Below are 22,316 nucleotides of genomic sequence, written 5' to 3' on the forward strand. Positions count from 1 at the left end.
CATAGCCTCACTGGCATCGCTGCCTCATCAGAATGCTAACAGTGAAAGGCAGGGTACATACCGCAAATGGTTGCCTTTGCTCACTGGAAATACAGTTACATTACTTCACATTTCTGTCCAGTAAAGATGACAAAAATATCTCCGTGCGTTGCAAACTTTGCGCTGGCTGAAAAAGAGTGTCGGCCGCTAAAAACTCTACATCCAATTCAACAAGGAAGCACTTGAAATACAGCACAACGCGACAAAACTCGAAACAAAGCCTACAGCTTACAAGACAGCCAGCACTTCTACAGTTTGTAACCAGCCTTTATGCACATTTTATTGTTAGTGTTTGTAACCATAGGCGGAGTTTTACTTTTGTGGGACTGGGGGCAAAGCATGTTGATGACTCTGAAACAAAAGTCAAAAGTTTGGACACACCTCATCATTTTTGCGTTTTATATATTTTCACTACTATTTTAAATCCTCTCTGAATACATCAAAACTATAAACGAACATCTGGAATGGCAAAAAAAAGTGAAATAACTGAAAACAGGTTTTATATTCTACATCAGGGTGCCCAAGTCCGGTCCTCGAGAGCCCCTATCCAGCTTGTTTTCCATGTCTCCCTCTTTGAACACACCTGAATCAAATGATCAGCTCATCAGCAAGCTCTGCAGGAGCCTGATAATGATCCTGATTATTTGAGTCAGGTGTGTTGGAGGAGGGAGACATGGAAAACAAGCTGGATAGGGGCTCTCAAGGACTGGACTTGAGCACCCTGTTCTACATTCTACACCTTGGAGGTGTCGCCAAACTTTTGGCCAATACTGTATATATACATATATATATATATATATATAAAACTGTTCAAGCTCAGTTGTTATTGTTGCGTTTGAAAGCTTAGGTTTACAGGAATTCTAAATATCCATCTTGCCTCCACAGGTGTAGTTTTGGCTAAGCAAAGCAAAAGATAGTGTCTAAGGTGCTAGTCACATGATCTGCTCGAAAAATGATTTTGACCCTTTATGAAATACGTTGTAGGATTCTTGTTCATTTCATTAATTTTTGTTGTTTGTTTTATTGCTTTACAACTTTTATAGGCAATATTTTAACAGCTAGGTCTTTATTTTAAAGGGGAAGTTCAGAATTTTTGACATTAGGCTTTGTCTTGGAGTTAGCGGGGGTTGATTTAGTTGTTGGAGTTGATTTGAACAAATTATGTGCAGTTTGTCAGTTATTTGTTAGTTTCAGGGCTCCGGGGAGACCAAACTAGCACGAGTCAATGGTGGTTGAAATCAACTCCATCGACTAATTAAACCCTCGCTAACTCAAACATTAAGCCTTATGTGAAAAATTCAATACATTTTTCTGTTGTCATTTTTATGTAGAGGCAGCAAAAGCAGAAAAATTGGTAAAAAGTAACTGATAAGTTACTTTTAAAGTAACTTAGTTACATTGATAATAAAGTAATCAGAAAAGTAATTAGATTACTTTTTTGAGGTGTAAATTGTGTAATCAGTAATTAAATTACTTTTTTAAGTAATCTGTGACAACACTGGTCCCGGCACACGTGGGGATTGAGGGGAATAAGGAGGTGGATATCCTTGCCAAACAAGCATTATAGAAAGGCGGGTTGATTTTAGTGAAGAAGGGAAATCCATTATTAGGGGTCTCACACAAAAAAGGTGGCAAGGATATTGGGAAGCACAAGAAACGGGGAGACATTTGTTCTCAATACAGTCACAGGTGGGGGTGGGAAGAAGATTAGGGAGAAGCCGGAGGGAGGAGGTTGTAATAAGTCAAAATTAAAAAATAACTAATAGAGTTTCTCAAGGACACAGGGTTGTTGAAAAGGATATAGAAAGGGGATATTTTATTTTCTTTGTTTTGTGGTTTTTCATTTGGTTTAGGTTTTGTCTTCACTCAGGGTGTTTCACTGTCAAAGAAGAGCATAATTTTAATTTAGTCTGTAACGGCCTGATCTCGTACTAAACCGTCAACCCAGTAGGTGGCGGTAATGCCCTACCGTACGAGGGGTAAATTGCCAATAAACAAGAAGAAGAAGAAGTGCGGCGCAGGGGACTGAGAGGAGAACTGTGGTTACCTGTTTGAAGACGATCCACTTTTTCTTCTTCTTGTCCCCTCGATGCTATCCACTGATAGGTGGCTGAAATTTGAGGACACGCCGACAATCCGTTCCATCTCGCTTCTGCCTCGAGTCTTTTGTGTGCACGTTGAAATTTAGCCCCCTGCTTAAGTTAGCCTAGCCTAGTTTAGCTGCTTATAAAGACAACGAACAACGCGCGCAACACATCGTCGAGCAAGCAAACATCAAGCCCCGAAATGTCAGGTGAGTTGATTTTTGACTCCCGTGTCTCGCAAATATATTACAATTTGAATGTTTTATTTATTTATTTTTTTTAATATGAATGTTTACAGATAAGGGGCAATGTATGACGTGTGCTGTTTCATCTGTGTCCCCCCTAGTTTTATTGGCCGGTTTTGTCTAATATCGTGTCTTTTAATGTGATGTTCTCGAAACACTTGGCATTTCTTGACATCGTTGTGTGTATTGTGCGCCGAAAAGGTCAGACCAATCATGCGGGAGACAAAAAATGCATCTTTCAGAAACATGGATTGCTATATGGTTCGGATATGACAACAAAATCTTTGTAACAACATCTAATGTTTTCATTCTTATTCTGCAGTTATCTACATACAGCAGTTTTTACTTTCAACGAAAATAGTTTAAATTGCGGTTGCACATCTTATTTTCTATCATTTTATACATGCTATATTTACTTTAGTGAATGCCATTTTGAATCCATCTTTTTGTCCATGAGACCGTATTTAATAGTTGCTTAATAGGGAATGGGACGTACTGCGTCATTGTTTGGATACGCCGCTGTGTTGTTGGTAACATGACTTACTTCCGGTCCGGCAGACACAACGCGGATTGTAACCAGTCTTTCCGTTTACTTCACCGTGGGATGTTTTTTTGTTGTTTTTTGTTGTTGCAGGAATTATGTTAAAAAAACAAAAAACAAAGTCGTGGTGGGATTTAAAGGGAAACGCTTTCAGTAGAGGCCCAAAACCGGTACTTCTCAAAAATGACTTTAATCAATGACGTAAACCCATACTTGCTGCCAAAGAAGGCATGGAGCAACAAAATTTGGACGACCTGCCCCTATTGACTATGTATGTAAATGTAAAGATTTTAAACTGTCAGTTCAAATATTGTATTGGAGAAGTTGCAATACTTGAAATGGAAATGCAAGAACTTTAATGAACATATTTATTCTACCTGGCTATTTAACTAAGGCCAGTGAATTTTTTTTTTTTTTTTTTTTTAACTGCTTTGAAACAGATGTTTTATTGTAGTCTTGTATTTATATAGTATATTACTTTTTATATTTCATTATTATTATTATATATAATATAATATATTATATTATTACTGTATTATATACAGTGGTACCTCTACATACGAAGTTAATCCGTTCCAGGACCTTGTTTGTAAGTCGAAATGGTCGTATGTCGAGCAGGATTTTCCAATAGGAATACATTATAATTCCATTAATTCGTTCCACAGCTCAAAAACCTACATTAAATCCCTAATAAATACTGCTGGTACTATTACAAATTGCAATTACACATAGCAAAACAAATAAATTATAAATAAAAATCGGAATAATATAATAAAAATAATAAAAACAATTCCTGTATTAATGTAATGAATCGGGTTATAATGTGGCGGACGTTTTATGTGCTACCTGAACGCACCGCGGGGCTGACGTGCCAGAGACAGAGAGCGGTGAGCTTGAGAGTTTCACTTTCACTTTTAATGTTTACTTGAGAACACCATCAATTGCAGCACGCAGTAGGTGTTTTGTCTTGAATAAGTTGTGAAATAAATTATAAAAACGTGGCGAATCTGGCAATTTATATGGAGATGTTACCACAATAAGAATTGTCAGCTTAATTTATAAAGACTGGCGAACGATGGTCGGAGGAGGACTGTGGAGATTTATTGTTTAGCCATTTCACGGATGCCCAGCCCACGCTCATATTTGTCAATCATTTGCATTTTCATTTAGAAGGTAAGTGTCAACTTTTTCCTTGTTTCACCACCTGTACCAACCTTTTTTTGAAACCTGTGTCGATTTGTCACACAAGAAAATCCGTCGTGCATTAGTCTGCGGTGCTGCCATGTCGTCGTATTTCGAGCTTTTCGTCGGATGTAGAAACAAATGGCGAGTCAAATTTTACGTCGGATGTCGAAAAGATCGTGTGTCGAAGCGATCGTATGTCGAGGTACCACTGTATTATAAAATTTGCTGCCCCCTGTCGGAGTGTGGGCCTTTTTTGCTCTAATGTAAGGATTTTAAACTCAGTTTAACTATTGTGTTGGAGACGTTGTATTTGTATTGTATTGGATCGTTTTTGTTCACCACTGTAAATAACAGCACCGCAGCAGTAGAGGTAAACTGCCGTTTTCGTACAACCCGTTTTGTTTAGTGTAGAAGCCAGGTTAGTGGCTGTATTAGGCTCGAGCGTTTACGTCACAGCAGCACGGGATCATTCGAGATTTGCGACAACGCAGCCATATTGGAAGCACGTCTGCATCACGGGACATTAAAGCCTGAGTTATATTCCCGCGTTGCGGTGACGGCGTAGCGACTACGGCGTCATTCGACATTCGATAGTTCTGTGGTGAGGGACCGCGTTGCTCTGTAATTCACCGCCAAGCCACTTGTTTACTTCCGCTAGTCGGAGAAAAAATAAACAATGCAAGATGGAACTCTTGAAAGTAAATATTCTGCTCATCAACACTGAATAAATATGGAACATACAAATGTTGACAGGCAGGCGACGCAGAAGACGGTTTCGAGGTGGTCTGGCCGACTTTTGATGGCGCACAGAGAGTTTTAGACTCGGGTGGAGAGAGCTAGCTGTGGCGGCTAGCTTCAAACTGGCGTCGAGCACTGCGTTCAAGGTCTGCAAAGCCCTCCAGCCTGATTTGTTTGCCGTGTTCTACAACCAGCCAGCGGGAAGCCATAGCAGATTTCTGGCGTCTAGGGAACTTCCCAAACTGCGTTGGGAGGCTTGATTTTAAGGTTATCATAAAAAGCACCGAGGCACTCTCAATCAGTGCTGATGTATTGTGTGTGTGAACTGTCTGTTATTGAAAATTAAAGATCAAAACAGCTCTTTTGACACCAAATCTGTGCTTTATTCTTCATATACTTGAAACATATGTACACAGTAAATGATGAAGTGCACCAACCAAAAATACGACATAAAGTGATAAAAAGTTGGCAGTTTTTGGCCGACTGGGTCACCGCTTCGTGTGGCCACTCGATTCCGAACACCCACGTCTCGGTGGTTCTTCCATTTTTTTTCCCGATCGCCGACCTTGCCATTTGGCAATCACAATAATAATGTCTTGACGAGACTTGCTCTTCGATGACACTCCCGTCGGCTTGGTGCATTTTTGCGTGTAGAAAATAATGTTTGATTCTATTCTACAGTGGCGGGGATTTCCCGCTGAACCGGAAACAACAGTCTGAGCGGACCAATCACAGTCCGTTTTCGCTACGTCATACGCGTCTACGCGACGCGAAGGTTAGAAAAATCGAGAGGCGCACGTAAGCCTACGGCGTAGGGTCGTAACTCGATTCTTCCTTGACGGCGTAGGTCTGACGCGGAAGTATAACTCGGCCTTTAAACTTAACGGCAAATACAATTCAACTACGAGTGCCAAAGATGGAAAAAAGTAAGGAAAACTTGTCAGTTCGATACAGAGACAAACTTGTTACCACGGGGAAGGACAGATATGTGAGCAAACTTAAGGATGTGAACAATGTTGACCCTTACGAGCAAGCCGAACACAAATGGGAATAAAGATGTCAACAAGCTTCCACCGCTACGCGAAATGGACATCATGCTGTATTTAGTGTTTGGTGTAAGTTACTACACTCATCAGCAATTCCGAAACTACAAATCGCTACAAAGTTACGAACAGTTTTGCTGCGGATCGGTGCAGGACCTGCACATTATGACCGTAGCAAACGGCAACACCATCGTTCTTGCAAAGGTAGGCAATGTGTGTTTACATTTTCATTGTCATGTACATCTGAATTTGTGCTGTGCTGAGCTGTGATAGTTAAGTGACAACTCAATGCTGTGTTTTAGAAAACAGATTTGTTGCAGACAATGTAGCCTGTGTACAATTTCTTTGCCACTATCTCATGGCAACATGTTACAGCTTTTTCATTTAGAAACGACAGGAATTATGCCTCATGAAGTCAATGCACATGTATGCATGCTAGTTGTTTAGCTGTAGCTATAGCTAACAACAGGCCGACTTAGGGCATAAAGTTACCGAAATTTGCGTAGACAAACGAAATTAACTTACCGGAGTGGAAGTGCATAGAGCAAACTCTGTGTGTAACTGGAGAATCAAACGTTATGCCCTTCCTTCTGATCGAGGCCACCCATGCCATTCTTTGACGTTTAGTAAGTTCAGATATGAGCTTTCCCTCGCCTTTTCTCCATGTAGGGATCCGGAAGAAACTCAATGGGGCTCGTCGAGCTGTACACTCTCCTTTGTATTCGATCGGTTGTTGCAATTCTTTACCAAACAATAATTTCCAATCATTTTTAAAGAGCGACCTGAGTCGAAATGCCTCACTGTTTGTTTTTCTTTTTTACGATCAGGGTTTACTTAGCGGGTGGGGTTCAAGTGTAGTTTCATTTTGTTTGTTGTTTTGGCCTGGGCTTACGCTGAAGCCAGCTTCTTCCGCATTTTGTATATTTTGTTCATTGCGAGTTCGACTTGTGTGAATAAATTTGTGTCCACTTGCAACTTGTGTGCGTCTCGTTTTATGTTACGCCCTTAGCAGCCGTCCGTGGGACGTAACAGTGGGATTATGGGAAGCGTGAGCAGGCATTCCGCGCTTGCGTTAAATGCGTCAAATATTTTAACCTGATTAATTCCAAAAAAATAATTACTGCCCGTTAACGTGCTAAATTTGAAAGCACTTTACATTTCGTCAGAAACTCGTTCGGTACGCCCCCGTAATGAACCGAGGACCCCGAACCGAAACGGTTCAATACAAATACATGTACCGTTACACCCTTAGTAAAGAGCCATTATAAACATGAGAAAACAAGACGTTTCACTTAATATTAAACCATTTTAGATACTCAGTCTTTATCTTAAATGTACATTGTTGAAAACAGCCAACAATTGCTACTCAGATGTGACTAGAAAAAAAAACATTCTCTGCTTTCACTCAAAAAACTTAAAATCTTATAAAATCTTATTTTTAAACCTAAAAATGTAATTACGCTTGATAACACTCATCACTTCAAAGTTCGGTGTTTTCCCAGGTTTTTGTATTGCATTTCCATTTTTCTCGAGCTATTTTTAAGTTCTAGTTTAGTTTTAAGTTTTAGTCTAAATTGTAAGTCCTGATAGGATTTTGAGTTTTTGCAGTGTTCAAAATAAATGTATGATACCTGCTGTATTGGAGCACAGTAGGCACCAGTGCTACTTGTGTTTTATCCGTCAATGACTACCAAGCTTTATTATGTTTTTAATTTTACACCCTCACCACTTTACAGCGCTGTGTTTTTACTAGGGGTGTAACGGTACACAAAAATCTCGGTTCGGTACGTACCTCGGTTTTGAGGTCACGGTTCGGTTCATTTTCGGTACAGTAAGAAAACCAAATGCAAAATATAAATGTGCTAGTTGTTCATTACACACTTTTGTGCTTTCAACAATAGGAACAGTAGCCTATACAAAGCGGAATTCTGCTCAAAAAGTAGCGTGTATTTAAAGATAATAATCCAACAACAATTTGCCTTTCGGACGCCGCGTATTGGTCAGCTTTCTTTCTGAAAGCAAGAAGAAAAAAGTCCTGTGCTAAAGAGAAAAGCAATCCCAATGACAAAGATTTAACAACTATTTTACAAATGAAATGCCTCAATGATTTTTTTCCCTTATGAACGGTATTCAAAAGCTGCATTGGTGGATTTTCTCAAGTTAAAGCGCCACACAGAAACTAATAAATTTAATTGTGTAAGCAGGATCTGTATATTATTCTTAATGGCGTACCGCAAGCAACACGTCACTTCCGCTCATTAATATTCATGACATTAGCTACTGTTGCTAAGTAAGGACAAGCCACCGTTTGTCCCTAATAGGAAATGAATGGAAATCGTGTACGAAGGAGATGTTTACAGAGCTAAACCTACCAATTCTCTCCAAAAATGATGTGCCTGGTGCCAAATTGACTGGCAAAGATGTGGAAGAACATAAAAATGTTCAGTTAAAGAGATGGATTTAGTGTCGAAGGCTGAAAAAGACGAAAAAAACGAGCCGACCTAAGCATAGCTTTAGCTTTTTTATCGACGCGACTGACAATGACATTCTCCTGTTTCAACAAGCTATCCTTTACCATCAGCCCTGTCTTTCTTATATATTTTCTGGTTGTCCTACGTCTCTTACCGTTCTTGGGGGTAATTTAGTTAGCTTTGTGTAGCGATCGCAAATGCTACTCAGTGACAGCCAACGAACACTTTTAATGGCAGTCAGATACCATTGTAATTCTTTTCAGGTCATTCATTGTCAGACAGAAGCAGTACGGCACAACGTTACGCTAAAAAAATAAGTTGAAAATATAAAAATGGCTTACCTCTTTGTCCTCTGAAAGACCATGCCAAGCCAACATAATGTTTACTGCATATGAAACGTAAATGGATTCGCCAAGCTGGTGTTAAAGTCCGCGCAAGTTGATTCGGTCTTCACATTTTTTCCTCCCGAGTTTTTGGTTTCCGGAAACGTATGAAGAAAACATCCTTCATGTGTCGTAATGTCTAGAGTCGTTTCTACAAGTTCCAAAAAAGCAAGGCGTGATCGGCATGTTCGTTTTTGAAAGATTACCGGAAAAAAGTAGCACTTTTTACGTTGGGTCTATGCGAGGGCGGGTCTATGATGTCCCACTTCGGCTTTACTTCCGCTTTACGATGCGACGTCACGGTCTAAAAATAGCCTGCGTGCGGTACGCCATTACAGGTGTTTTAGCACATTTCAATTTATTTTATTTAAATGGGCTATTATTTATTTTACGATGTGTTTGTATTTTACAAATGTGATGTAATATTCATTTATATTGTATATTTTATGTTGTATAACTTTAGTTCCTATATTCATGCGACAAAGATGGCGCCGATACTATTTACCGGTCCAGTATTACACTTGACCGCAACCTTTTTTTCTCCTGACGCTCACTACACTCTCTGTTGTGTACTAATGACACGTGATCACTTTGCATGCCAAGCAACTATCGCTTTTGGCCTGCTCCAGACCAATGAGAGTGGCCCAATAGCCGTTCTTAACCAGGAGTACTAGGAGTTTGAGGAAAAACAAACCAGGAGAAATGACGGCGGACTGGAAATATTACAGCATAGAAATCCCGTCGATTAAAATCAATGGCTGCATGCAAGATTTGCGGCCGGAAAGTTTCGAGAGGTGGAGTTAAATCGGCCAGTTTCGATACTTTGACCCTGACAAAAAAACCTTTGAAGACGAAACGTGAACAAACACTGAGTGCTACCAAGAGAAAGGGGGCTGGACCGCAGCAACAAAAGGTTAGTATGTGGTAGGCCTGAACGATATTGGAAAAAAATATTGCTGCGATTTTTGGGGGTTTGCGATAGTATATTGCGATATTAAAAAAATAAAAAAAAATATATATATATATATATATTTTTTTTTTTTTACAAATTTTCAGCACTAACGAGGCAGAATCAAATGACACCACTGGGGTTCGATTCCACCGCAGATGGGGGGCTGGGTGAACTCTGGATGACCTAAAAAACAATGTTTAAAGGGGATGTTTCGGCAAAGGGGGTGTGAGACATCAATAGAACCGTTATGCGCCAAGATAACAAATATTGATAAAGTTAACAAAAAAATCAATCACATTAATGAGCAATTATCGAAAATAGATCGAAAATGACGAACACTACCGAAAGTGTTCCGGAAACAGCCGAATGGGGCGGCGACGTCACGACAAGTGATTGAAAGTCGAGGCGGAGCTAGGTGCCATTGTTTTTTAACGACGAGAGAGTAGCGTTGGGGTTTGTTTGACCAAAACATCACAACAATGGTTCAAAACTGCTGTGCTATGTGGTGTACAAATAGTTGTTTATCGGAATATAGTATCCATGAGTTCCTGAACGCGAAAAAAAAAGCTGGACTACACAGAAAATGGGTAAAGTTCGTCCGTGCAAAGAGGGCTAATTTTCTAGACACAGCCTCCGGCACGCTTTTCTGTGGTGCGCATTTTCCAACTGAAAGCTTCTCGAACTATGGACAAGAGAAATCGGGTTTTGCTAAAAGATTGCTGCTCAAAGGAGATGCGGTGCCGACCATAGATGCACAGCCACCTAAATGTCCCGAGATATCAAGAGAGAGACGATGACTGCTAAAGGAGGCTAAAGCTACGCAAAGAAGGGAACAGCCAAGCTTGAAATGGCCAGAGTGAGTACTCTTTTATAATTAATAAAAAAAAATGTCACGCCTTTGGATACAGGACTCGACACATGTATAAATGATCGTTCGTAAAATATATAGAACAAATCCTCTGATCCCGTTCATATTTGTGTCTGTTGGCAGAGCGAAAAGCTATGATAGCGCAATAAATTATAATTATTCTATGCATTCCTTTATTTTGCAGTCACGGTGTATCAGCTTCACAAAAAGAAATGCTAAACAAATCATTGGTGTTTCCCACACGATCTGCTGCCGATGTTTCATCAGTGTCATTGCTCCCCTCAATGACCGTTTCATTACGCTGCATTGGCGTTCGTTTGGGCTCAAATTGGTCACCTATAACACCGATTAAAGCTTTGCAACTCTCCTCGTCACCATTAGATGAACATTCGTTACGTCCTTCTACGTCGGATTCGTCGCTGAAACTAGAAACGAAACTGACTGCCATCATCGCCGCCATTCAGTATTAAAGCACTGAGCCTTTTTCTTGTTGAAGAAACAGCCCTCACTGCCAACTCTGAATTCTCTTTTATCGACAACGAGCGGTGTTTCTTCATGAGGGAACCTGGAATATGTGCAGGACGAACACAATGCATCAGCATAAACAGCTCAAAACACCCCTAATTCTCCCCACACTAGAAGGAATTATATTGATGCAGACAGGCGCTGCCCCCCTAGTGGCCGGTGGCACTCTCTTCACTTGACGTGACGTCACGCACACAATCTGCCAGATCTCGGGCGCCGGTCGTTTTAGCTTGACAATCGAGCCAAATTTCTCTCATTTTCTTGTGTGTAATTACACGAAGTGGCATGATATGAATACAAAAGGCATGCGTTTATGGATAAATGATGGAATATCAAAATTTTCCCAGGGCGCTACATCCCCTTTAATAACTGCAAAACGATGATGGCACAAACGAAACGTTTTGCAGCACAAACCAGCACTAACGACGAAGAAAAAAATGGAATCATCGCCGTTCCATTCCGCCGCAGATGGGGTGCTGCGCGTGACGTCATCACTATACATTATTATGAATATCTCAAAAACCGTAGCAGTTCAAACAAAACTTTTTGCAGCACAATCCAGCACTAACGAGGCAGAATCAAATGACACCACTGGGGTTCCATTCCGCCGCAGATGGGGGGCTGGGTGAACTCTGGTTGACCTAAAAAACAATGTTTAAGTAGGCCTGCAAGCAGGACTGAACGGGCCCTCGCAATCTAGCGCAACTCGGACAGTGTGCAGGTCAGGGTGGTGGCAGATCGTCCTCTCTAATCTCATTAGAACCTAACATGCTCGAAAGTTGCCTCTTTACATTCACACACCTAAGAGATAAAAACCCCTATTGGAGAGAGTACTACAAAAAAAGAGTGAATAAAGGGTCGTCACGGCAACAGACAGAGACATGTGGACATGGGCCATAAAATAAGTATTTCAAAAGGTCTTGAAACTACAATGACCATCCTGAAAAGAACTGGACATATATTAGAAAAATGAGTGACTTTCTATTGCCACTAGTTGGCGCTATAGGGATGATGCAAATGACCCCTACAGGACCCTTCAGAGTATGACTCAACAAGCACGAGATGTTTGGCGCAGATATGTTGTAGAAGTTATGACTGTTCAAAGCTTGTGGTGAGACGAAATGGCTTCAGTCATTTTCACTTCTCCTGTTGGACTCTTCTGCTTCAACCAAACCTCAGTATTTTTCATCAGGCACCTGAACACGTGTCTTATGGCTCCCCTGATGCAGGTTTCAGGTGAATATATTTTTTTCCTTGGAGGAGGAGGCTGTTTAGTAAAAAGAGGCATTTCCTGTTCCCACTAGGGGGCGCTAGGCCTAATGGGTAATGTTTCAATGCACTCGTGTTAAGGGTGGGATCCCGCACATATATGTCAGATATGAAAAAGATTGAACGTTGTGTCAAGGAGCTATTAGTCTTTTACTGAATTTGTCATTTTGCCGAAAAAATGGCCGACTTTAGCACCACGCCCAGGTCAGACCCATGAATGAAAACACACCATTTTGAAAATTGTAGATCTCCTATGTCTCCTGAATAGTCTCACCAATTTTGAAAATGATCCAACTAACTCCCTGTGACAAGGTCTCAAATGTGCACCCTGTTAATTGATAAAAATTTCACATTCGATCCAAAATACCCGATTTCCTGTTTGGTTTGGAATATGGGTTCAAGAGACTTTTTGGAGCAGTTTTGCATAAGGTATCGACTCCCCACATTTTCATTGCTCGACGTTAAAAAAACCAAATAGGAAACGCCTTTTTGAAAAATTCAAGGGGGCGCCACTGAGCCATTTTGTTACATTTTTTTGTAATGTCGCAAGATTATTGAAATCCACGCAAAGCCGCATGTATGTGCAAAATTTGGTGAGTTTTCGTGCATGTTCAGGCCTCCAAATGTAAACTATACTACAAATGGATACAAATTTCACATTTGATCCAAAATACCCGATTTTCCGTTGGATTTAGAAAATGGGTGCAAGAGACTTTTTGGAACAGTTTTGCATAAGGTATGGACTCCCCAAATTTCATTCCTCTACGTTGAAAAAACCCAATAAGAAAGGCCTTTTTTAAAAATCCTTTCTGTCGCCACTAGTTGGCACTGTAGAGTTGATGCAAATGACCCTTACAAGACCCTTCAGGGTATGACTCTCAACAAGCACGGGAAGTTTGGCGCAGATATGTTGTATATCTGCTGAGTTATGGCTGTTCAAAGTTTTTTGCGAGACAAATTGTTGACGGTCATTTTCACTTTCCTGTTTGGACCCCTCCGCTTCAACGAAACCTCAATATTTTTCATCAGGCACCTGAACACAGGTCTTAAGGCTCCCCTGATGCAGGTTTAAGGTCAACAGATGTTTTTCCCTTAGAGGAGGAACCTGTCTCGTAAAAAAAGGCATTTCCTATTCTCACAAGAAAGGCCTAATGGGTAATATTTCAATGCACTCGTGTTAAGGGTGGGATACCGCACATACATGCCAGATATGAAAAAGATTGAACGTTGTGTCAAGGAACTATTAGTCATTTACTGAATTTGTCATTTTGCCGAAAAAATGGCCGACTTTGGCACCACGCCCAGGTCAGACCCGTGAATGAAAACGCACTCAAATGTGCACCCTGTAAATGGATAAAAATTTCATATTCGATCCAAAATAACCGATTTCCTGTTGGGTTTGGAATATGAGTGTAAATGCTTTTTTGGAGTGGTTTTGGACAAGGTATAGACTCCCCAAATTTCATTACTCTACGCTGACAGACCCTAATGTTATAGGCCAATTTTAAAATTTCAAGGGGAGCCATTTTGTTACATTTTTTTGCAACGTTGCAAAATTATCGAAATGTACAATTTTCCGCACGTATGTGCAAATTTTGGTGACTTTTCGTGCATGTTCAGGCCTCCAAATTGGCCGTTTTCATTTGCCCCAAAAAATAAATAAATAAATAAATAAATAAATAATAATAATAACTAGGCCTGCAAGCAGGACTGAACGGGCCCTCGCAATCTAGCGCAACTCGGACGTCATGCAACTCTGACTGTGTGCAGGTCAGGGTGGTGGCAGATCCTCCTCTCTAATCATCTCATTAGAACCTAACATGCTCGAAAGTCACCTATTTACATTCCCACACCCAAGAGATAAAAACCCCTATAGGACAGAGTACTACAAAAAAGGAGCCACTACTGAGCTGTGCAGCCAAGCCCTTATTCAAAACCAAAATTAATCTTCTAACTGGGCCAATTCGACCAAGTGTGCCAAATATTGTGGCTCTATAAGCTGCCTGAGTCTCTGAAAAAAAAATATTTCCTTTAAATGGCGAACAAAGGGTCGTCACGGCAACAGACAGAGACACGTAGACACGGGGCGTAAATAAGTATTTTAATAGGTCTTGAAACTACAATGACCAACCTGAAAAGAACTGGACATGTATTGGAAAAACGAGTGACTTTCTATTGCCACTAGTTGGCGCTGGAGGGGGTGATGCAAATGACCCCTACAAGGCCCTTCAGGGTATGACTCTCAACAAGCATGGGAAGTTTGGCGCAGATATATTGTATATCTGCCGAGTTATGACTCTTCAAAGTTTTTGGAGAGAAAAATTGTTGACAGTCATTTTCACTTTTCTGTTTGGACCCCTCCGCTTCAACGAAACTTCATTATTTTTCATCAGGCACCTGAAGACAGGTCTTAAGGCTTCCCTTATGCAGGTTTGAGGTAGATTGATTTTTTTCCCTTTAGAGGAGGAGTGTGTCCCGTAAAAAAGGGCATTTCCTTTTCCCACTAGGAGGCGCCAGGCACAAATGGTAAATTTTCAATCCAGTCCTGCTCAGGCTGGTATACCTCACACACATGCCAGATTTAAAATAGATTGAACGTTGTATGAGGGAGTTATCAGTAATTTTCCGAATTCGGTGTTTTGGCGAAAAAATGGCCGACTTTGGCACCCCACCCAGGTCAGGCCCGTGAATGAAAACACACCATTTTGATAACTTAAGATTTCATATGCCTCATGAACAGTCTCGCCAATTTTGAGAATGATCAAACTAATTCCCTAGGTGCCAAGGTGTAAAATGTGCACACTGTAAATCGATAAAAATTTCACATTCAATCCAAAATACCCGATTTCCTGTTGGGTTTGGAATACGCATGCAAGAGACTTTTTGAAGCAGTTTTGTACAAGGTATCGACTCTCCGAATTTCATCCCTCTACGTTGAAAAAACCTAAATGGAGAGGCCTTTTTGAAAATTTCAAGGGGGCGCCACTGAGCCATTTTGTTACATGTTTTCATAACGTTGCAAGATTATTGAACGTTACGCAAAGCTGCATGATTGTCCAAATTTTGGTGAGTTTTCGTGCATGTTCAAGCCTCCAAATGTAAACTCCTACTGTGAACCGATAAAAATTTCACATTCGATCCAAAATACCCGATTTCCTGTTGGATTTGGAATACGGGTGCAAGAGACTTTTTGGAGCAGTTTTGCATAAGGTATCCACTCCCCAAATTTCCTCGCTCTATGTTGAAAAAACCCAATAGGAAAGGCCTTTTTTAAAACTTCTTTCTGTCGCCACTAGTTGGCACTGTAGAGTTGATGCAAATGACCCCTACAACAACCTTCAGGGTATGACTCTCAACAAACACGGGAAGTTTGGCGCAGATATGTTGTATATCTGCCGAGTTACGACTGTTCAAAGTTTTTGGCGAGACAAATTGTTGATGGTCATTTTCACTTCCAGTTTGGACCTCTCCGCTTCAACGATACCTCAATATTTGTCATCAGGCACCTGAACACATGTCTTAAGGCTCCCCTGAAACAGGTTTGAGGTCAATAGATTTTTTTCCCTTGGAGGAGGAGCCTGTCTCAGAAAGAAGGCCATTTCCTGTTCTCACTAGGGGGCGCCAGGCCTAATGGGTAATATTTCAAGGCAGTCGTGTTCAGGCTGGGATATCTCATATACATGCTAGAAATGAAAAAGATTGAACGTTGTATCACAGAGTTTTTAATCATTTTCTGAATTTGGTGTTTTGGCCAAAAATGGCCGACTTTGGGACCACGCCCAGGTCAGACCCTTGAATGAAAACTCACCATTTTGAAAACTTAAGATCTCATATGTCTCCTGAATAGTCTGACCAATTTTGAAGACGATCCAAATATTTCCTTCAGCGACAAGGTCTCAAATGTAAATCGATAAAATTTCACATTTGATCCAAAATTTCCGGCTTCCTGTTGGGTTTAGAATATGGGTGCAAGAGACTTTTTGGAGCAGTTTTGCACAATGTATCGACTCGCCAAATTTCATTGTTCTACGTTGAAAAAACCTAATAGGAGAGGCCTTTTTGAAAATTTCAAGGGGGCGCCACTGAGCCATTTTGTTAAATTTTTTTGTAGATTATCAAAATTTACGCAAAGTTGCATGTATGTGCAAATTTTGGTGAGTTTTCGTGCATGTTCAAGCCTCCAAACGTAAACTCCAGCTGTGAACCGATAAAATTTCACATTCGATCCAAAATACCCGATTTCCTGTTGGATTTGGAATATGGGTGCAAGAGGCTTTTTTGAGCAGTTAGGCATAAGGTATCTACTCCCCAAATTTCATCGCTCTACATTGAAAACCTGAGAGGAGAGGCCTTTTTGAAACTTTTAAGGGTCAAGGGGGCGCCACTGAGCCATTTTTTGACATTTTTTCGTAACGACGCAAGATTATCGAAATTTACGCGAAGCCGCACGTATTTGCAAATTTTGGTGACTTTTCGTGCGTGTTCCGGCCTCCAAATTGGCCATTTTCATTTGCCCTGAAAAATAAATAAATAAATAAATAAATAATAATAATCCTTTGCAGAACAATAGGGCCTTCGCACGCCTAGTGCTCGGGCCCTAATTAGTAATCCTTTGCAAAACAATAGGGCCTTCGCACGTCTAGTGCTCGGGCCCTAATAATCCTTTGTAAAACAATAGGGCCTTCGCACGCTTAGTGCTCGGGCCCTAATAACTGCAAAACTATGATGGCACAAACGAAACTTTTTGGAGCACAAACCAGCACAATCATAGCACAAACGATTGACATAATTTTTATATAAATTTGCATCTGATGGGGGGCCAACTTCACGGAGGTGCACGTTTGCCATGTCCAAGTTGGGCCGAACACGTCGAATTGTTGCTTTGAGCTTCCTCAGAGTCTCAATGTATACCTCCACAAACCAAATCCACAAACCCTAACCCTCAGAGGGGTTTCTCCCTCTGCAACAAGGAATTTGATTACAACTCTTTGTTTCTGACCAGCTTCAAGAGGGGCAGCCATTTTGAAAGCTAGTTTAAACTTTAAAAATCTGAACATTAGAAAAACACATATAACAATCGCAAAAAGATGTCTCCTATCATGTTTGTGCCAAATATGAACAAGATTGGTAAAATCCTGTACAAGCAATGCACTTCAGTGCATTACTTTTTGAATGCCCCTCGTACATCCCTAAATGTCCAAATTGAGTACTGCTTGTCATTTTCCCTCCAAAATGTCATGTGACTCGTTACATGAGTGCTGTCAGCATAGCTGCAGAGATTGAAGACATGGGGGTCAGCCTGTTGATGCTTAGACCATACGCCACACTCTACATCAAATTGGTGTGCATGGATGTCACCGCAGGAGGAAGCCTCTTCTGAAGACTGTACACGAGAAAGCCCGGCCATCTCATCAGACTGGAACCATGTCCTATGGTCTGATGAGACGGGCGGCGTATGGTCTGAACACTAACAGGCTGGCCCCCACGTCTTTAATCTCTGCAGGAATGCTGACAGCACTCCTGTAATGAGTCACTTGACATTTTGGAGGGAAATGGGGTTTGTTGGCTGTTCCTGCCTTCATCCAAACTTCAGGCCTCAAATGTTGTGCAAAGACAAGTAGCAACACCAGAACATCTGTGTCTCTGCATTGAATGATGAGTCGTTGAAACCAAGTTTCAGTTATTCCTATACCAATGTGTTTTGATGTTGGTTTCCGTCCACCAGAAGCTAGGAAAACACTGTCTTAAGCAATGCTGAGTAGTTTTGTATTAAAAGTTTCTTCACTATCATTTTGTAGTTCAGCATCACCAATACAAAGGAGTCGTAACAACATGTATAGACTTTCAGGCACAACTTCTACCGCATGATGCAGATCTATTCCTCCAATAACATCATGTCCCGGACACACCCTAATGTCCGCCTTGATCTTCAATGCCACCCAGTACAGCCAACTCAATATCTGAGCGTCCTTGTCAGTTCCACAACTAGTCATGGTTGCCTCTTGCGTGTCATCATTATCTGTTGATTTCTTCATGTTAAGTATGGCATCCTCAGCCTTCATTTCAGATTTCATTATAGGATCAGTTGTTTTTGTTTTTGTGAATGCCCCAATATTGCTTTTCCATCAAGCAACCTGTCAAGCTTTTCCTTAACACACTGACATCTGTAACTTCCTGGATCCAAGTCAAAGTCTGCAAGCAGCTTACAGTATCTTTCCCAAACTGTTCTCATTGAGTATATTTGACCTCTGGCAAGTCCTGCTCTAAACTCATCTGCTGCATTATTTAAATAAATAGAATATGGATCATTTGGATGTTGCGAAGTTTGTCTCCTTGCTTATCTTTCTGACAAAAGATACATTTTCCCAAGTGACTGGAGATACTGATTGTCTAGTGAAGCGGGGGCAGAAGGTGCTTGTAGGTTCCTGGGATGTACTTGCTTTTTAAAAAAAACTCTTTGTAAGGTGAGAAATGTAAGTGACATTGGTAAAAGCGGCATAACATGATTTGTGCCATTTTATTTTGTCTGTGTATAGGAATGCCTGGATTTGATCCAGAGCATCTGCATATTCCACATCCCTGTATTTTGCTCTTTCACTTGCTCTGACTCTGATACAATTCAGGTGGTTTTTGTAGCTTCTTTTCTTTGCTGTACTTCCCAAATAAAATATTTGTGCCAATTTATACCTCATGCTATTTGATCTTCTTAGGGTTCTAAGCTTTGTGCTCCCTCTGTCTCCATGTTAACTTATCTGAAAAGCAAGGGAATCATTATCTTTTCTTTAGCCTGCTTCTTTAGGAGACCGAAAATATAGATTATTTGAGCTGAGTTGCTATGCTAGTTGAAAATGTTGTCAACACTTATCTAGCAGAATGTAGAACTTAGTATTGTGCAGAAATAAATATTCCCAGTACACATCAACATGTAGTTATTACCAAGTCACGTGAGCCTAAATATCTAGCTATGATGTTTAGCTAGTCGAGAAATAGGTTTTCCTACCTTTTCTGCCACTTTGTGGTGAGACCTGGTTTGTTGTTGTAGACAGTTAGAAATGAGAGAGATGTTTTTGTTGTAGAAAAATAGAAATTAGTGAATCTAGTCAATGATTTCCTATGAAAACACCTTCTGTGATCTCCAGTGAACCTCTTTCTTCAGGCCTCAGCACAGTTGTCGTAACAAAACTGCGCAATACTCCTTTGCTATGCTTATTATTCAATTTATCAAAGGTTATACTTGCACATAAGATTGATTATATTGGAAGGATGTCTAAGAGTACAGTAGGGGATAAGAAGGATAAGGAAACACTTAGGGATAAATTCCGCTTTTGGCCACTTTTAAAGATATAGTTATAAAATGGACAAAATCAAATTTTCCAAGCTGACAACCAGTCTAAATTACATCCCAAGGGATCAAATATTAATATTTTATAGGTTGTCAGCTTGTACCCTGAGATGGCCGCATCAGTGACAATGTCAGTTTTGGCCCCCAGACTAGGGGGAAGCAAAAATTTTGAACAGGGGGGCATTTTGGAAAAAAACACAACTTTTTTTAAAACAGCAAAACCCTAACTGGAGGTGAGAGCAGGTGAGAGCAGAATCAAAGACGCCACAATTTTAACGAGATATTATCGCATACTTACCTCGTTTCGATCGAAAAACTCCATGTGGCATGTATCACCGAGTGTCAAGACACAGTTGTGAGTGGCCAGAGCTGCATTTTTGTGAGATTTCATGGACGAAACATGGTGATATAACTAGGGTCGCGATGCAGAAATCGTAGACATCAAGGAGTGGTCGAGATTTTCATTTTCACATATTTACCTTTTTAAACGTTATTATTCAATTTGTATTTGATTGGATCGATTATTTATCATCTAACATACTGGAGAAAATGCGACAGTAACAAAAAAAAATTCAATTAAGCTATACTTATGAGGTAGATATCTGTGACTTAGTGAATAATTTTTTTAAGTGTTTTTTTTTTTTTTTAACGAAATAGTAGACATCAATTAATGATTCTAAGCTAGAAATGACATTTTGAATAATAAATATAAATAATTACCTTCGTTTTATGGCTGGGTTGAAACAAAAGCGGTTGCGCGACATCTGTAAACGGGGGTTTTCAGGGTAAAACAGACAAAAATAGTTCGGGGGCTTAATGCGCCATGAATCTGCTATGTCAGCATATAGGTATATTGTCCTATCAAGCACAACAGTTGTTTTGGCTTATACAGCAGTTTCTTTTAAAGAGGAGTGCAAGAGCAGAAACTGCTTTTTCAGTCTTGTTTGTGTTTTCCGCCACATGTTACTACAACTTTATACCTCTGTGCCTAAATGCTGAAGGTATTAAGTACAATTTTATTTTTTCTTGAAAAGGTTTTTCTGTGTTTCTGTGCGGTATTAATATTGCTCTCTTTTACTTTAAAAAAAAAAAAAAAAAAAAAAAAAAAAGACGTTTTATTTTTATGTTACGACACTGGCAACTTCCAGTGCAATATTTTGGGTTTGGGAAAAGAGCCAGATTTTTTTTTCAATCTCAATGGATTATTCAAAACGGGCCGACATTTTTCCAATATTTTCGGCATTCATTTAAGAACATTAATGCTGTTCCGCTGCTGCCCTACACACATACGCAATATATGACCTTGTTTTTTTGTGGTTTCATTTGTTTTTCATCTATTTTATTAGACTGTTTTTGTTATGTCTTACTGATTTTAATGTGAATTACTTTGTGTTGGATTGAATGACAACAAGTCATGAAAAAATACAAAATTGACAATTTTCTCCAACTTTAAATGACTTGGGGACACAAGTTTGTAAATGAAGAAATAAGAATTGGGCTGTGTTTGGGGACACAAGTTTGTAAATGAAGAAATAAGAATTGGGCCGTGTTTGGGGACACAAGTTTGTAAATGAAGAAATAAGAATTGGGCCGTGTGTCTGTGGTCTTATTTTTGTAGATGTCAGCCAAGCTCATCATCCTGAGCACCAGGGGTCTGCGTGCATCAAAGAGGAAGAAGATTTACCATACATCAAGGAAGAGGAGGAGGAACAGTTGGTATACATTAAAGGTCATCCCAAGCTTTTTTTATTTTTTATTTGATGAGGCAGATTTCAACCATAATAGTATCTTCTCATAAGTCCGGAAATGCCTTTTTCAGTCTAGTATTTTTCATCACTTGGATATAGCGGCAGTGCTTACTTTGTAGACATGCCATGCACTCGTTAGCTGACATAAGGTGCCAAATCGACTTGACTTTTGTTTGCAAATTGAAAGATTTCCTACAAGTGACTAGAGGTGTGCGAAATTTCTGATTCTTGGATTATTCGCGATTCGGCCGTGGAAGATTCGAGAACGATTCACAAACATCCAAATTCCGATTATTGAAGTATGCCAAGTAAAGCGAAACGACAACACAGTCAGTGCGGTATTCGGGACGCAATGAGGAACGGACCGAGAGTAAACATCATGCTCAACTCATGCCGCTAGATAAAAAACCAATAATACCTGACTGCGGCCGACAGCCGCTACAAACTACGCCCACATAATGCTACGTTAGATATCACATGTACATAGAAGTAGATGTGAAATGACAGACTCGGCAGCGTGAGCGCATGTATCGAAAATGTTATTTAGTAACGCCTTACTGACAACCAGTGTTGATAACGGCATTAGAGTATAACGGTGTTACTAACGGCGTTATTTTTTTTCAGTAGTGAGTAATCTAATAAATGTTCTTATCATGGCAACGCCTTGACCGTCACTGAGGATGTAAAGGGGTGCGTTACTACATTGGTTGAATGACGCGAGAAAAGTCAGAGACACGGACTCAAGGAGACGAGAGAGCAAGCGGGAGTGTGCTGGATGGAAGGGAGCTGTGACGCCGTTGTAAACGCAATGCTAAGTGGCTCCAATAAGAAATGACAGACACGGCGGCATTAGCACATGTACTAGTCCTTCTCAAAAAATTAG

At 40.3% G+C, this 22,316-nt stretch overlaps 1 protein-coding gene across 3 annotated transcripts in view; it reads left to right on the forward strand.

Moving 5' to 3' along the window:
* The first annotated feature begins 2,038 nt into the window (after positions 1-2,038).
* The window catches only part of LOC130911329 (oocyte zinc finger protein XlCOF6.1-like), a 31,480-nt gene continuing 11,202 nt past the window's right edge, over positions 2,039-22,316 (forward strand). The window contains exons 1-2 of one of the 3 annotated variants that reach the window (XR_009062008.1): positions 2,039-2,332; positions 4,848-6,853. Coding sequence is in view for 2 of the 3 variants with exons in the window: in XM_057829210.1 (XP_057685193.1) it covers positions 2,326-2,332; positions 21,304-21,414 (118 nt within the window). In the remaining variant the exon portion in view is untranslated. Of the gene's footprint in view, positions 2,333-4,847; positions 6,854-21,303; positions 21,415-22,316 lie in introns of those variants that run through there. The other 2 variants (XM_057829210.1, XM_057829211.1) reach the window with 2 other exon arrangements.

The sequence above is a fragment of the Corythoichthys intestinalis genome, unplaced genomic scaffold, assembly GCF_030265065.1.
Source record: "Corythoichthys intestinalis isolate RoL2023-P3 unplaced genomic scaffold, ASM3026506v1 HiC_scaffold_27, whole genome shotgun sequence".
NCBI classification, from domain to species: Eukaryota; Metazoa; Chordata; class Actinopteri; order Syngnathiformes; family Syngnathidae; genus Corythoichthys; species Corythoichthys intestinalis.